Consider the following 16,633-nt stretch of genomic DNA (forward strand, 5'->3'; position numbering starts at 1 on the left):
TACAAGCAGGCACACATACATCACCTAAATAAAAAATTTGACGTATACTACAGGAGAGAATATAGTATTTTCTGAACATTAAAGCTGCTTTCTAATACATATGTATTTGATTTGAGTGTGAAACTAAATCAGAATTTATCTTTACTTGGTTTGTGTTGTGTGCTTATTAGTCAATTAAGGAGTCAGGCTTAGCATGAAATGCTTTGGCAGGCTGATAAGTGAAAGAAAATGTGCAAATAAACTTTACTTGTGAGCTAAGAAGGTGAGGAACAATGAGAGTATGGGTCATATTGGCTTCTAGTCAGTAAGTCCAGGTGTGTCCGTAGAGGACTTCCCTCCTACCTAGCCGTCAGTTACACCAGTCACACATCCTGTATCCCCAATACATGCTAAATGTCCCCTTGCTTTCAGCTCGTGTTAACTGTTGGCTTGTTGGCTGTTGTTGTATACCTGTACACTGTTGTGGCGTTCAATTTCTTCCGAAAATTCTACAATAAAAGCGAGGATGGTGACACGCCGGACATGAAGTGTGACGACATGCTGACGGTAAGCTCCTGACCTGGAAGGAAACCACGTGGCCATCCACGTCCACACGGCATTGCCTCATCCCCAGAGCAGGAGAGGAGGAGGTACCTGGCCCAAGGGAAGGCTGAGTGGCTCTTCAAAACACGGCCATTGTCATTTCAGCAGAGCATCAAGGACCGTCTGTGAATCCCCCTGCCCCCGCTTGCTCAGCTTAGTAATTAGTAGACTTGCTGAGAGATGGAGTTAGAATTAGGGCAAGTGTTAGCTTGTGAGCAGCAGGTAGAATGTTCTGAGGCCTTTGCTCTTTGCTCACCTCACTGACTTTACCTGATGTTACTCAGATCCAAAAAAATGTATCTTAACAGAATTGATCCTTCTGCTTTCATATTGAACATCTTGTCCTAAAGGTCCTTGGTCTTGGACGGTTAACAGATGTTCCAGTTTTCACGTCGTCATGTGTCACTACTGTACGGCTTGCCTCTCTGATGATGGATGGATGTTTCTGGAAGAAAACATTCCATCAAAAGCAATGTAGGGCAGAGAGCATTATAGTTCTGGAGGGAGAGAGTCTGTCATGACAGGGAAATCATGGGGAAGGGAGAGACATCATGAAGTCAGGGGCAAGAGGCTGGTCACATTTCATGCATACTCAAGAAACAGAGCAGCAAGCAGAGCTTGACAATGTGACTTCACAACCCCTCCCATGTGACATATTTCTTCCAGCAAGGCTCTGCCTACTGAAGGTTCCATAACCTCTGAAACTGCACCACCAACTGGAGACTAGGTATCCAGACACACGAGTCTATGGGGGAACACTTCATGTGCAAATCACAAACGTTACTCGCCTTGAGCATTTAGGTTTGGGAGAGGAAAACTAAGCCAAAGGACTTGTTGCTGGCGGGGGAGAGCAAGGTCTTCCTGTAAGCCCTTCACATGTTGAAATACCTACAAGGGTGGGGTTGTGTTTGAGTGTCCAGGTGTGATAGGATGAGCCTGAAATTTCTCTGGAAAAAGAAATGTCCTGGAAGAGTGGCATGAACAAGATACCAATAATTTGATGAATAATAAATTAGGTATTTCTTCACCTCCTTGGGAATAGAATAGAGTACCTTGAAGTACATATAAATACTAAAAGAAATTAAACCGTGATAATGTTGCTTTTTACAATCATAAATATAAAAAAAATCAGTAAATCTTACTGACCATATATAAGCCTCTGAGAGGGAAATGGTAAAAGTGAATGTCAATCTTTCTCCTCAAGTCAGTAACAATTAAGACAGGTTTGAATCCTTAAAGTAATAAATTTTAATAACAAACAGGACTTTCTGGATATTATCTAAAACATAGAGACTCATGAATGTCAAAAATTATTATTTTTGAGAATAATGAAGATAAATCAAGTCTTACAGACAAATGATAAGCTGGCTAAAATGTAATCAATACGATAAGGAAGGGATGTTTTCCTGATTGGCACAGGTCTCAAGTACCCTTAAAAAAGACATAAGCCAGAGTCTGCCATATGCTCAGTAGGAAAGGCACCTGCTTCCAAGCCTACAGCCAATCTGAATTAAGTCAACCAAGCCTGCATGGTGGAAGAAGAGATTCCTGAAAGCTGTTCTCTGGCCTCCAATCCATGTCATGGCATCCAATCCCCCCCCCCACACACACAATAAACAAATAAAAAGTAATGTAAGCAATTTTAAAACATTATTAAAAACAAGACAATACACAAAGGGTCAGTTGTGTTGCTAGATATTAATTCATTCAGCTCACAGGTCTAAAAATGATGCCTACTACTCTAAAGAAAGAAATTTAGACCAGAATAGCAGAAAATCGAATTTAATTGTTAAAAAGTAGTAAAGCTTGCAGTAACTCCAGTCAGTGACATGGTGTGCGTATGTACCAAAGTCTGTTTGCTGTGTTAGTTGCTCTTCTCATGAGGCTCCGTGTGACTCTTCAACCGTAGTCACGGCCCCTGACATGACTCAGTTTTCACTCAATATCTACACACATATCTAGTGTCTTCCTTAATTTTTCTTAGGAACACCACAGCCTTGCCTTGGTGGGCTTGTCTAGCAGTATGGGATGTGAATACAGAAGGCAGAGAAACTCGTCTCCATTTTACTTTTGCCTGGCCATTTCAAAGTGCTTGAGAGCAACTTTAAGGCGTGAATTGTGTGTCGTGGCTCACAGTTTTGGAGGTTAGACGGTGGTGAGGTTGGGGGTGGTAAATGCCTGTCAGAGCAGATCGGTTTGCATCTTGGTGACCAGGAAGCAGGGAGCAATAGATTCTGAAGGGCATAGCTAGCTTGGAGGGCCCGTCACCAGGACCTGATTCCTCCATCAAGACCCCACCTCTTGCTCCCTCTAAGTACCATTTAGATCCATCCACCGATTCATCCATTCCTTTTATTAGAGCCCTCCTGACCTACTTGTCTCCAGAAGCGTCCTCATGGACATGCAACCAAACTCATATGTGCTTCTTTATCAAATCAAGTTGACAAACATGCTTAACATCACTGTCTTATTTTAGGAAAGTAAGTGGGCTCTTGACTTAGCTAGAACCTGGAAATCATCAGTTTGAGGGACTTCCGGTGGCTATATATGGTGTAGGCATTCTCTGCATAGCTCCATGAGGTTTGTATCTTGTCTTCGGATGCTCTGTGAGGAAGGGTGTCTGGTGTTTCCTTTCAGGAAGAGAAAACTGAATCTTTGCTGCTCTCTGTGGGTGGAGAGCAGTGATCGGCAGGAACGCCAACCTTCCAGCAGGTGGCACTGCAGCCAAAGTATTACAAGCTCTACGACTCACCCAGGGATGTCTTCTTTCTTCCCAGATCGTGATGTTTCAGTCTAAAAATCTAATTAAACCAGCCGTCTCCTCATAGGGTTTGAACTACTTCTTCAAGAAAGTGGGAGGAGAAAGTGTAAGCAAAAAAGAGAAAAAAAAAAGCCTATAGCTGGGGCAAAATGGTGGTAGCTGAGGAGTCTGGGTACAGAAGGGCATTGTTGCCCAGAAGCTTACGGATGTCCCAGGAAGCTCTGCAGGACCAGTGGACCCTCAGCCCCCACCCCTTTCAGATAATGATGAGAGAGAGGCAGCTTGGAGGAGTTACCTGCTCACACACTTGTTGGTGATCACCTCAGTTGATTAGCAGTTCTCTCTCACACAAGCATCTAACCTGATCTTTCCATCAAGGTCTCTGGCTCCAGATTCCTGGTTCCCAGGTAGCACCTCTCCCTCTGCCACACATCCTTTGAGCCTCCTCATTCTTCCTCCTTCCACCCCCACCTCTCTCTCCTGATCTCTCCCCAGTTTTTTTTCTCTCATTTTTTTTTCAGACTCCCTTAAAGAAGTGTAGTTTTTTGTCCCCCAGACCTGCCTCTTCCATTTCAGCCCTCACTAGGCTCACTGTATGATAAGAAATGTGGAGAAAGGGGGTTCTGATTCTCAGGAAAAGGCTGATAGTTTAACCGCTGAGCCCCAGACACTAGTGGGTATTCACACACCTCACCAGTGTGGCCATTATGGGCTCCATTTGGAAAGCTAAGCTAGGAAAGCCCCTCTGACCACCCAAAGACACTGTCACAGTAACATTAACCAGCCAGGACACCACCTTTGCTCCCCGTGGCCTCTGGTCCATGTATGAATGTACTCACATTCAGAGAAGAGCATGGGACCGCCATTTTCTCCTCGGTAAAAATAAATAACATGTGTGGTATAAAGAATTTAGACAGAAAAACAGAAGTATACCGTGAAAATATATTACCGTTTCTTTAAAAAGGCACTGTGAACAATTTTAGCCACCAAGTTTTAAGGACTCAATGTAGTATCCCAAAGGGAGAGATTTTTGTTTTGTTTTGTTTTTTTTGTTTTGTTTTTTTCAAGTGACCATCTCCAAAATTTCACATCTAGACACAGACTCAGAAGACAATGTGTTCAGATAGGCCTAAACCAGCCTGGGTGCTAAACTAACTCTTTCTAGAGGATGCTCTTGGCCTTCCTACCACAAAGAGCCTTTTCTAGCCTCCAGAGTAGTGCTGATGGGCCCATGGGTTTTTACAGTAGTGGGGGTTCAGGGCAAATGTCATCATGGTTTTGGCTCATTGTATGTCAGGCTGAGAGAGTACCTTTCTGAGCATGGTGGTTCAGGTTGATTATGAACCTGATAGGATCACGTGGGGATGGGACTGTGGGCATGTGAACCAAATGCAAAGGTGTAGCCAGGCTTTTCCCCTTCTCTGTGGAGGGCGCAAATAAAGAGTCCGTAATGGGTATGGGTAAGGGACACGCGTTAAATGAATTAGGGTGTGTAGAACAGGCCAAGAAGGTCTCACTCTGGAAGACCTTCAGACTTCTGTCCTTGAAGGATATGGTTTTGATGAGAAAGGGTACCACCTGGCATGGAGGATGTGTATATATATAATTTCCTGCTCTAGTTTACACACGTGCGAAGATGCCAAAACATTATATATTTTAGGTCTTAATTTATTCACTTTTCATTTAATTGATAAGTATATTTCATTTTAAATCTTCTTTAATTGTATATAAAATTTGAATTCTCTTCAAGTAAAAATATATTTAAAGTTATGAGTGATATGAATATACATTATCATAGAAAAAAGGAAGTCTCCTAAAATCTGAAACGTACAGGATGGCCCTGATCGTAAGGGATCACAGAGTCCTCAAATGCCTGTGCAGCTGAAGCTAAGCCCTGTGTCATAGACATTATAGCAAAAACCTTTCGGTGCATCCTGCCTCACAGTTGTGGGCAGCCTTTTTGTTTTAATGAATGAGCTTCCCATCCTCTTTATCTTTCCACACCATCTTTCTTCATTAGCCTAGACACTAAGTAGAAAAGATTTCTGCATCCCACTGTATTAGCTCTAAGTGAAGTCAGCAAGTCCCCCTTCCTTCATCAAGCTCTGTTTCTAAGATTCTGTCTTTCACTCCACTGGGCTTTTAATTTCTTGTTCTGTGTCTGTGCCATTGTGGAAATAACCAGACAATATAGTTTTATATAGCTCGTATTACGATAACATGATGGTAATGCTATGTTGGCCTCATGTGCTTCAGGGCTAATGAAGCACTTCCCTTTCTCTCCCAAGTGGCACAGAAGGTCTAAGCAGAGTGAACAGTGCAGAGTTTAGCTTAGGAGACAGTGCAAGAGCCATGATCAAATCACATGAAGGAGGATTAAAACAGACAGATGACACAGAGCACAGAGATCCTTCTCATTCAGAGTGAGAATTTAGAGAGAAAGACTCGTGTTAGTGGTGTGTCGAGGAGGGTAGCAAGTCTCAGAAGTGTCTCTGCTCCTGTCTTCCAGTGTTACATGTTCCACATGTATGTGGGCGTCCGTGCTGGAGGGGGCATCGGTGATGAAATTGAAGACCCAGCAGGAGATGAGTACGAGATCTACCGAATCATCTTTGATATCACATTCTTCTTCTTTGTGATTGTCATCCTTTTGGCTATCATACAAGGTAAGTCACACCCGGCTGTGGCTCTTGGGTGTTTTGACCTTGAGCCATCAGCTGCTGGAGCCAAAATGCAAGGTGGGCTTAACAATATGACTTGTTTTCTGCCAAGGCCAAATGGAACCTTTTCTTCTAGTATTTCTTCCTTAGAAAATCTCTAGAGGGAAAAATAGAGAAGTATGTTTTGATGCAAACCAACCAACCCCACAGACTTTACCATAAAGGGAATAGGAGTTCATTCTTGAACCGAATTTGAATAATCATGTCCTGGGAACATAGATTTATGTTACCCCCAATCATCAGTTCTAACATGGAAACAGTTTTATAAAGCTTTATAGGAGTCATAAATCAAGGCAAAAATAAACATTGGTGAGGATATCATATCAGAGAAGCAGGTATAGAAAAATGGAGAAAGCTTTTCTATAGGCCTCAGAGGCTATCAAAGGACAGCCTTCTTAGCTTTGGGGTTGGTGAAAGCTAGGGTTCTGCTAAATTAATGGATTCCAAAAGGTTTTTAATCTATTAATCATGAAATGTTTGCTCCTACCCAAAAGCAGTTAAGGAATGGGCTATTCAGGGGTCTAAAGGTAGCCCAAGCTAAGGAGTCATCTACTTTCTTTGGGGGAGTGGGGTAGAGGAGGGTCTCTCACTGTTACCTAGGCCTCTTCGATTATACTGGCTAGTCACTACACCACAGGGACCTCTGTCCCCTTTCTGTGGGAATTCCACCAAGTCCTGGAATTACAGGCTCTCTCTGCCATCTTTACCTTTTTAAATTCTAGGAATCAAAACTCAGGTCCTTGTGTTTGCATTGCACGCACTTAGCAGACTGAGCCATCTTCTCAGCCTGTTTGATCTCTACTTACAGGAAAAAAAGAAAGTATTCTACAGGGTTTGACTCCTAGTCCTGCAGCATTACCAGGTTTGAAAGCTTGGGTGAGCTGTGAACCATTCAACCTGAGGCAACAGGCCAGACGTTATTCAAATCTCTAAGCTCTACAATTGTGGATAGGTTTCAAACAAGGGCATCAGTTCAAGTCCCCACTACTGTAGTTGGTACCTGATTAGTTCAACATGTACAACCGCATTTCATTGGTGACTACCTACTATGTGTCAGTTATGTCTAGTAACTCATGTTACCTTTCGCTGACATCATGAGGGACTATGCCAACACTTAAAATCTCCATGGGAACTAACTAAGCTGTGACAAGTCTTGGTAACTTGACCAAAGAGTACAGCTGCCCAGACTGGGGTTAGAATCCATAGCCAGTCTGAGTAGATTCAGAATCTTCCCCTGCAGCCATAGAGAAGAGGTAATCACAATGTTCCCCTCTTCCCCTGGCTAACTTACAGTAAGATCTTTTTCTCTCTCGGAAAGCCACTCCTATTCTTGTTTTTTTTTTTTTTTTTAATTTCCTATTCAGCACATTTATCCCAGCTCAAGTTAAATGTCTGTAAACACGACATTATTCTTCATATTTCACAGGTGTGATATGACACTGGTAAAGTACACAGATAAGTATAAAGGATTCATAACCCAACTGCAATGTCTTTATGGGAAGAAATAATATTGCTTTATAAGTAGGCGAAGTTTGGGCTGGAGAGATGATTGGTAATTGAGAGCACTTACTGTTCTTCCAAAAGAGTAAGTTGTCAGCGCTATGTTGGGCAACTCACAACTCCGTAAATACAGATCCAGCACCCTTTTCCGGGCTCTGTGAGAACTCGCATATACGTGGATATATGTAGTCATAGACATATACATAAGTAAAAGAAATATTTTAAGAAGAAAAAATTCAAATCATTTGGAAGAAGTAATTGGAAAGTCACAGAACAAAAAGGGGCTAAAACTCCAACAATTCCATGTGTCAAACATGCATCACCCTTGATAAAATTGTAGAGAGTTTATGAGGTTGATTCATATCTCTCAGTCCACACAGTAATGTTTTATTTTTTGTGGGGCTTTTTGTATTTTACAACCACTAACCGCAGCTACTCCTCCTGGCCTACAGTAAGTAATAATATAGCCTGTGTATGTGTCGAGTTCATTAGCATTGTTTTCTTTCCTAGCCTGTCACCTCATTTTAAAATGGTTTTCCAGTAAGCATTCGGCACAATCACTTTATACTCAACTCCCAGAGAGTATCACTTTCCTAGTAGGAAGCAGCCAATATGACCTCAGACCTCTTGCAGCCAATATGACCTCAAGCCTCTCCCAGGTTCAAAGTGTCTTTTAATATGGTTGTGCATTTTCATTTTCCAGAGAAGAACTATCCATCCGAGGGGTTCTGAGTTGAATGATTGTTCACCGTTGATGGGGATCACATAGTCTTTCTTTTCAATACTAGGTTTGATCATTGATGCTTTTGGAGAACTCAGAGATCAACAAGAGCAAGTCAAGGAAGACATGGAGGTGAGGCATTTGTGGCTTGACTGTTGGGTGCTATGAGTTATACTCAGCTCCCCCAGGGTTTACTGAATTCATTTGAAGCTGAACATAGTCCTATAATTTGAAAATCCCCATACAAAGAAGGCTCTGCTTCACTTTAGCTCACAGTACAGGTCTTCAGGTCTAGGCATAGTCCACCTTGCACTGTGCATAAAGATAAATCCAGAGGAGGGCAATGCAAATTAGCCTAGTCCTAGACACACTCATTGGTTGACTTAATAACTGGACCAGCACCTGACCATGGAAGGACTTTTCCAAATCACTTATGAAGCCCCTAATGATTGGTCTAAGATTAGTACCACTTTTGTTTGGGTGGTGGACCTTGTTTGGATAGCTGGCAAGTTTAGAATATCAGTTAAGGATGCAACTAATCCTGTCTAACTGTTTATCATGAGCACACCAATCTCTAAGTCTATGTGTGTGTGTATAGGCTGCAGAAAAGAAAAATGGAAAGACATTTCTGATTGGCCATCATAGTCCTATCCTCCAGTTGGAACCCATATCACTTAGGAAAGTCCCAAGATTTGGTTATGACAGCCATATCACGATCCTCAGTAGGCGATGTTCCACAGACATCAAGGAAATCATGTATTGAGCTTCCTTCCAAGAATGTACTGCATAGCTTTTTATGAGGTGATGTAAACAAATGCCTGTTAATCCTATGTCAGGCCCAAAGCGTGATTCCACTCAAGTCTAACTTGGACCAGTGAATGCCTTGGGATTATTTACAAAGATATGGAGAAGGGGCTACTTACAGGATTGGATATGGAGGATACTTACAGCAGCATGGTTTTTTTGTTTTTGTTTTTTGTTTTTTTAAATAGCAGTGTGGTTGAGGGGTTGCTCATAAGAGCATGAGTGACTTATAGCACTTGCATTCCTGAAAGATTGGGTGATGACTCAGGACAGCTACATCCCTAGAGCTCCCATCCCCCACCTTATAGACAGCTGCACCTGAAAGTCTCCTCCTGCTCACCTAACCTAAGGCAGGGGCCTATTGAACCTGTACCTTTCTCAGCTTCTTGAGCCTGGTTAGTTGCCTGTGTCTAGTAAGTTCCTGGTAGGTTTCCTGGGCTTCCTGAGTTGTCTGAGAGTTTCTTCTTCCTCTAGAAGTAGCTGGCTATATTCAGAGGTGGCAGCTATACAACCCAGTGGACGGTGTTTCCCCTCTCTGCTATCCTTGTGCCTTCTCTGACATCCTGTTACCTCCCCTTGTCTTCTAGACCAAGTGCTTCATCTGTGGGATAGGCAACGACTACTTTGATACAGTGCCGCATGGCTTTGAAACCCATACTCTACAGGAGCACAACCTGGCCAACTACCTGTGAGTGTCCCTTTCAGGCTCTCCCCCTCCTCAGGAGCCAGTTCTCTCCCATTCCTCTGAACTCCAGAAGCAGGGCAGTGGATGGACTCCAGGAGAAAAAGGCTGGTTCTCTCACCCTTGGAGTAGGTGGGCTTAAATAACTAAGCTGTCTATTGTCATGCGAATGATAATGGAGGATCTAGAATAGGGATCGGTTGATATAGCGCCTTGTATAGACGCCTGGCCATGTTCTGATTTCAAACAAGAACCCTCTTGGTTCAAGCCTGAGATAATGCCAGTCCTTCATCCTACAACCCTGTTTTCTCATACCACTGCCACCCCCACCCTTGCCCCCTTTTGAAGACCTATGGGTCTCTCTGGGTACTACAGAAAATTCAGTTAAAATGTTTTGTTGTTTATGCTAATAGTTATGATAATTGGGGGTTTGGATTTACATATATATTTGTATATGTATCTAAGTACATCTAGGTATATGTATGTATGCATGCATGCATATAAAATAAAACTATGGCCTTTCCTTGGGACAAACCCAGATGACAGTTTATCAAAATACCATCCTTAGTTTTGGATCCAATTCTGTCATCAGATGGACAATATTATTATGTCAAGTAACATGATTAGGAGGAATGTAGTTGAACTATACTCAATTAACCTGATAAAAATAGAACATATGCAGCTGGTCTTCAATTAAAATTTGTCAGTGTTGATTTGAGCCTGACCCAAAACAATGTACTTCCAAGGGCCATCCAGAGTTGTACATCCCTTTAATCTCCAAGGGGTAGGCAGTGCGCCTTTAATCCCAGGACTGGGGAGGCAGAGGTGGATAGAACTTTACATAGTGAGTTCCGAGCCAGCCACAACCACATAATTAAACTCTGAGTTTTTTATTTTAAAGTAGCTCCGATATAAAATTATGTGTAAAATTAGACAGGCCATCTCAGAGGACAAGCTTATTTCTTACTGGTAGATTGTAATTAACTTTCGGAAATTAAATTTGTGACGTTTTCTCCATTTTTATAATCCATTGCTATCAAGACATGTGTAAGACTCTTTCCTATGTGTGCTAGTATTTTCATGTGGTCCGCTCCTGACCAGTTTCCCTGTCTCTGTAGGTTTTTTCTGATGTACCTCATAAACAAGGATGAAACAGAACACACGGGACAGGTGGGTGAAGGCCGGTTACGCAGCATCATTGGGGTAAAACTGTAGGACAAGAGACAGTAGGTGATACAACAACATATAGCTATTCAACACTAAGGGGAAGAAGTTTCTTCAGGGGCTAAAAAAATGACCTAGTGATGTAGTGCTTGCTGCTTTCTGGAAGACTGAGGTTCAGCACCCACACAGTAGCTCATAACCGCCTGTGATCCCTGCTCCAGGGATCCAGTACCCCTTTCTGACCCCCATGAGCCCTGCACTTACCAGCGCGCAACGACTCAGACATAGATATTTGATTTGAAAAAAAAAAACATTGCTTCTAGATATTAATTATACTATCTTGAATGAGATGAGTATCAAACAGACTGCCTCCTTTGAAACAGCAACATTTAAAACTAAGCTCTTAACTGAAAATACTAAGTTTACCTGTGAATTCCATCTTTTTTTCTTCTGTTAAAATTGTGGTTATTATATGGCCTGTACTTTCAAATGAACTTCCGCTTACAATATAATTGGGAAAAAACATACGATGTCTACAGTTTTTAGGAAAATTTAAAATTCCCTGTCTGGGTTACTCACTACAAATGGATAGTGGTTTGAACTTGGATAAAATTAAAAATGATAATAAACGAAAACCTTAGAGACTTAAAAATATGATTTTCATCATATATTGGTCAAGCTAAAGACATTCTGTTTATTTAAAGATCGCTTATTACTGAAAGACATTTAAATGGGCTGTCTGAATGCAATGGGACTTTTCCCATTATATACTTTTAATGATATATCAATGGAGTTGAGTATTTTCTTCTGCTCTGTCTTGTGTTATCAAATAGATTTTGGAGACTGGGTTAACACCCTGATTTTCTCTACTTTACAGGAATCTTATGTCTGGAAGATGTACCAAGAGAGGTGTTGGGAATTTTTCCCAGCAGGAGACTGTTTCCGGAAACAGTATGAGGACCAGTTAAATTAACATCGTACCTTGATTGTCTCTGAACCAAAAGCAATCTCTCTCTCTCTCTTTCTCTCTCTCTCTCTCTCTCTCTCTCTCTCTCTCTCTCTCTCTCTCTCTATTTCTATCTCTATCTCTATCTCTCTCTCTCCCTCCACCTTTCCTCCCTCCCTCCCCTCCCCCCACCGTTCCCTTGGAAACACCTGCTCATATTTTCCACTAAGCAGCATCCTGTGCTGAGGCACTGATGCTCAGTCTCAGAGGACCTGACTGTTCTCCCCCCACCTCATTGTATCTTCACTGAGAAGCCAAGACCGAAGAACAATCCAAATAAGCGTTCAGACTAAGCAGGAACTCTGGAGAGAAATTCATCATGGATACTCTACCATACCACCCACGGACAGCTTCCCCTGAGGGTCATGGAGTCTCCACAAGCTGCCAGACCTGTGCAGCCAAGCATGGCAGCCACACTCACCCAGGCTCTTTATTTTGCCATCCCAGAAGGAAGTGTCTGAGGGTCATAGAGCACTGTAGCACTTAACAGGTTACCATGGACACCAGTTGCAAAGGGAAATAGTGCCTTACTCTAAGTGGGTTGAGCTATGCAGAAGATAATGTGCATGACAAACACCTTTACTTTTCTCTACATCAGCCTCTTTTCTTAGATAAAATGGTTTTGTGATTTTGGTTTCTTTTTCTTTTTCTTTTTTTCCCCTTTATTCTTTACTTTGGTGGAGGAGGGTAAGAAAAGCTGTCTGTGCTATTTTCAAAAGGAGGGTGGTGTGTCTCAGGAGAGAAGGAGGCTCTCGTCATCCAGCTACGTAACATTTACCCTCCCCACCTTGGTAAACACTCTGATGCAACGTGGCAACTTATGAAATCTTTGTATGAAAAATGAAGACTGCAAAAAAAAAATCACAACTTTCAAAAGAAATAAATCATTGCATGTTTATTATGCAAGTTTCAATGAACAAAGAAAGCCTTCGGAAACAAGTTGATCAACACAGGAGAACTTTCGTGATAATTACATCCATAGTGACAGAGCTGTGGACTCACTCATATATCTGGAGTCAGTGTCATCCACCGACAGTTGGAACCATCGCCAACGTGACAGTAGTCTTGGGTTTTCCTCTTTCTTTTGGCCACCTGTGATCATTGGTTAAGGACGCCTTGACAGGCCATCTTTTGATATCCAAGCTGAAGCAATATCCATTCAGAGATTTCATTGGTTGCGTCAAAAGACATGGGTGACCATGTACATCGATTCATTTTATGTTTTTCTTTATTCCTTTTTTTTTCATTTTGAGTCCTTTTAATGTAATTCTAATCTTTACAATTAAAAAGGACAGGTTCAGAATGGAAGCGAGGTCATTCTGCGTACATTGGAGATCTTTTATTACAAGTCTGCTTGTTAATTTTAGAATTGTAAAACGGCTCTAATTAAACTATTTAACTAACTTCCTTGTTCTTCCTCTATCTCTTCCCATTTCTCGTAGACCAGGAAATCATAGATTCCCAAGCTGTTAATTCAGTTTAATAGTGTGTAGGACAAACTCAGACACTTTACAGTCAGACACACATAGCAGTGTTTGTGACTGTGGAGAGTGGGTCCGCTAGGCACTTTGCCCCCTTCCCATCTTGTGGGATAATTCAATAGCAGAGCTAACTCGCTTTCCACTTTTAAATTTTTCATACATCTTTCACTTTAAAGAGCTCTTCCTTGCTCAAGGAAGTGAACTTTTACATAATAATTACAATCCACCTTAGTATCTTAATAGGAAAGAGAAGTAGACCATAAACAAGGAGTTCATTAAACACAGAGACACAAATTAAACATGTGTTATGAGTCATAGACCATCAGGGCTATCAGTTATCAACTGTTCTATTAAGTCTTATCCCACCATCAGAGCTACAAAACCTTGCTTTTGGTTTTGTCTTGGTGTCACTTTTATTTGGGGGAAGGAATAAATCTTGGCGTACTGTAAAATTGCTTCCAAGCCTTCTCAGGAATGGAACCCTATGTCCTAAAGAGTCTGAGTCAAGTAGATCTGGTTACCTCTTTAACACACCAAAGAACGTATATCCATGTGCCATGAAACACTATAGAGGAAGGTTCACTGGAGAATAAGTCATTATCTGAGACAAATTTGGGGGTTAGATTTGGATTTTCTATTTGTAATGTTCACATTGTGGTAGACACAAAGCAACAGTAAAGGTAAGAGATAAAGGAAATTCAGCCATAGGTTTGTCGAGGTCTGTGCACTTCACTGACGGATAGCTCCTGGGAGGTGGTAGAAATACTAGGGAAAGAGACATTGGAATTGGTAAAATGAGGCTTCCATTAGCCAGTGGGCTTTGCAAGCACATCAGTATTGGAAGAAAAGAAAAAAATAGGTGGGCTACTTGTGCAAGTTATACCTGTCCAATCACTATTGACTGACAGAGCAGGACATCATTGGAAGGCCACCCAAGAGAAGATGGTAAAATAACTATGGTGGCTCATGCCTGCAATTTCAGCTCCAAGGGAGAAGCCCTGGGCTGGAAGATAAACATACCTTTATGATACACAATCGAGTTCAAGGTTAGCCTGTGATGGGTGAGACTCTGGCTAAAAAAACCAAGACAAAAGTAATTCAACCATATCAGCATTATTTATTCGCCTAGGAAATAATCAGGGAATCTCAAACGGATCATGACTCTACCTCTCTGATTCACCAGGCAGCCTGAGGCAAGCTCAAGAGATGTGATCCTGTAAGGTATTTTTCTCATCTCTACGAATTGTGGGAGAAAGGATTTGTTTTGTCTTGTGGTTGGAGGAGTTCAGTCTATCAGGGTAGAAAGGCATGGTGGCAATAGATCCACAGTGGTGGAAGCTGCTATATGGTTTATTTATATTTCAGCTAGTTGGAAAGCAGAGAAATCAACCCTGACCGCCATGGCTCTACATCTGCCAGCTGGATCCATGTCCAAAAGGACTCACAGACTCTCAGAGTCACAGGACCAGCTGTGGACCAAGTTTTCAAGCCTTAAGAGAACTGTTTCAAATCAAAGCATGATAGTCATCCTCTCAGAAATATTTTATCCCACCCATTCAGACGTTATCAGGAACACTATCATGGTTACCCTGGGTACCTTCACAAGCTTCAACACGTATCAAAAATCACTAAGATTTTCATCAATTCTCATCTCCTTTTTAGTTCCTGAAAACAATTTTCTCTGTGATCCATGGAATGGATTCAGATTAATGGTTCTAGGTAAAGCTTTGCAAACGTGATAGCCCTCCTTAGACATACATCTGGCATTTTTTTCCAAGACAAGATGCAGCTTGTTTTTATCACCAACCAGTGTTCCTAAGCACTGAGCCGTCTCATCACCCCAGAATGTAGCTTTCTCATTAGCCTCTTACCCCATATCAGCCAGGACAGTGTGACCCATCATAGACTCCTTATAACCTTATAGACTTCAATGGGAAAGAAGAGAGTTAGGAAAGACTTGAGTAAATACCAGTGATACCCATTGACACTCTGACGCTCTGCTTTACACCCCAGGGGGTTCAGTACAACCAGCTTCAGTATGTACAGTTGAACACACACTTTATGAATGAAGAGGCAAAGTCTATTCTAATCCTGTACTCTAAGGGATGCTCCTCAGACAGTTTGCTTTGGTGCTAAGCCCATTTCTGTAGTGAAAATTTGGTTTTCTAAACTATCAGTTATTTCACTGTTGTGGTTATACAATCTATCATCATTAGTGTGATTTTTGTAGTGGAACCAAATTAAACTTATTCCTGACTAGCTTAAACACAATATCAACCAACCAGACCCCCCAGAGCTCCCAGGGACGAGACTACCATCCCAAAAGAACACGGGAATGGAACTATGGCTCCATCTTCAAAAGTAGCAAAGGATGGCCTTGTCAGACATCAGTGGGAGGAGAGGCCCTTGGTCTTGTCAAGGCTCAATGTCTCAGAGTGGGGAAATGCCAGAGTAGAGAAGTAGGAGGGAGTGGGTGGGTGGGTGAGGGAGCATCCTCAGAGAAGCAGGGGTGGGTGGGTGGGATAGCAGGTTTCTGGAGGGGAAACCAAGAAATGGGATAACATTTAAAATGTAAATAAAAATGCAATTAAACATATACAAATATATTTGCATGTATATAAAAATGAATGAGGCTCAGACTATGGTTATTTTATATGACTTTGACAATTTCGGGGGTGGGCAGGGAGGTAACCCCTAATCTACTTATCTAACCGCTGTCCCAGCTACTTCCCCAGCAATGTTCCCTGATCTTGCTGTTTCTCCTGGCCATGTGTTCATGGTACCTCTCCTCTCATGGTGGCTTCTACTCTCATCCTCTTTTCCCTTCTTCTTCATCCCCATGCAGGTAACTCAAAATCCACCTACCTCGAATCTTCTAGTAATTGGCTCTATCCATTTTTTTTAACCAATAGTTTTAAATTAAGGCACAAGGTTTGCACAACAAAAGCCGAGGATGTGAGAATTTCTTTATAGGCCTAGAACAGAATTTAGCATTATATTACATAGCAACAGGCCAAACCTTAATAGTTTTAGTTCTTTTTTTCTCAAAAACTTGTGGACCATATTACTAAGAAGATTTCATAAGGTCAAATAATTTTTTTAAGATCAGGTCACACGAGTGCTCGACTCCAAAGGGAAATCTAACACTTGGCTTCCTTGCTCATGTCAGGGAGGGAGGATCTCTCCACCTCTGCTGTGTTCAGGATTTGGAA

At 41.9% G+C, this 16,633-nt stretch overlaps 1 protein-coding gene across 17 annotated transcripts in view; it reads left to right on the plus strand.

Annotated features, from left to right (window-relative positions):
• Positions 1 to 13,344, plus strand: part of Ryr2 (ryanodine receptor 2) — a 585,615-nt gene extending 572,271 nt beyond the window's left edge. For 15 of the 17 annotated variants that reach the window (XM_063276749.1, XM_063276751.1, XM_063276756.1 and 12 more), the window contains 6 exons: positions 412 to 546; positions 5,853 to 6,009; positions 8,352 to 8,416; positions 9,676 to 9,776; positions 10,889 to 10,940; positions 11,812 to 13,344. In XM_063276749.1, the coding sequence (XP_063132819.1) occupies positions 412 to 546; positions 5,853 to 6,009; positions 8,352 to 8,416; positions 9,676 to 9,776; positions 10,889 to 10,940; positions 11,812 to 11,907 (606 nt within the window). In that variant the 3' untranslated portion in view covers positions 11,908 to 13,344. The remainder of the gene's footprint in view (positions 1 to 411; positions 547 to 5,852; positions 6,010 to 8,351; positions 8,417 to 9,675; positions 9,777 to 10,888; positions 10,941 to 11,811) is intronic. The other 2 variants (NM_032078.3, NM_001191043.3) reach the window with 1 other exon arrangement.
• Positions 13,345 to 16,633: the final 3,289 nt, after the last annotated feature.

Source organism: Rattus norvegicus, chromosome 17, assembly GCF_036323735.1.
Source record: "Rattus norvegicus strain BN/NHsdMcwi chromosome 17, GRCr8, whole genome shotgun sequence".
NCBI lineage: Eukaryota > Metazoa > Chordata > Mammalia > Rodentia > Muridae > Rattus > Rattus norvegicus.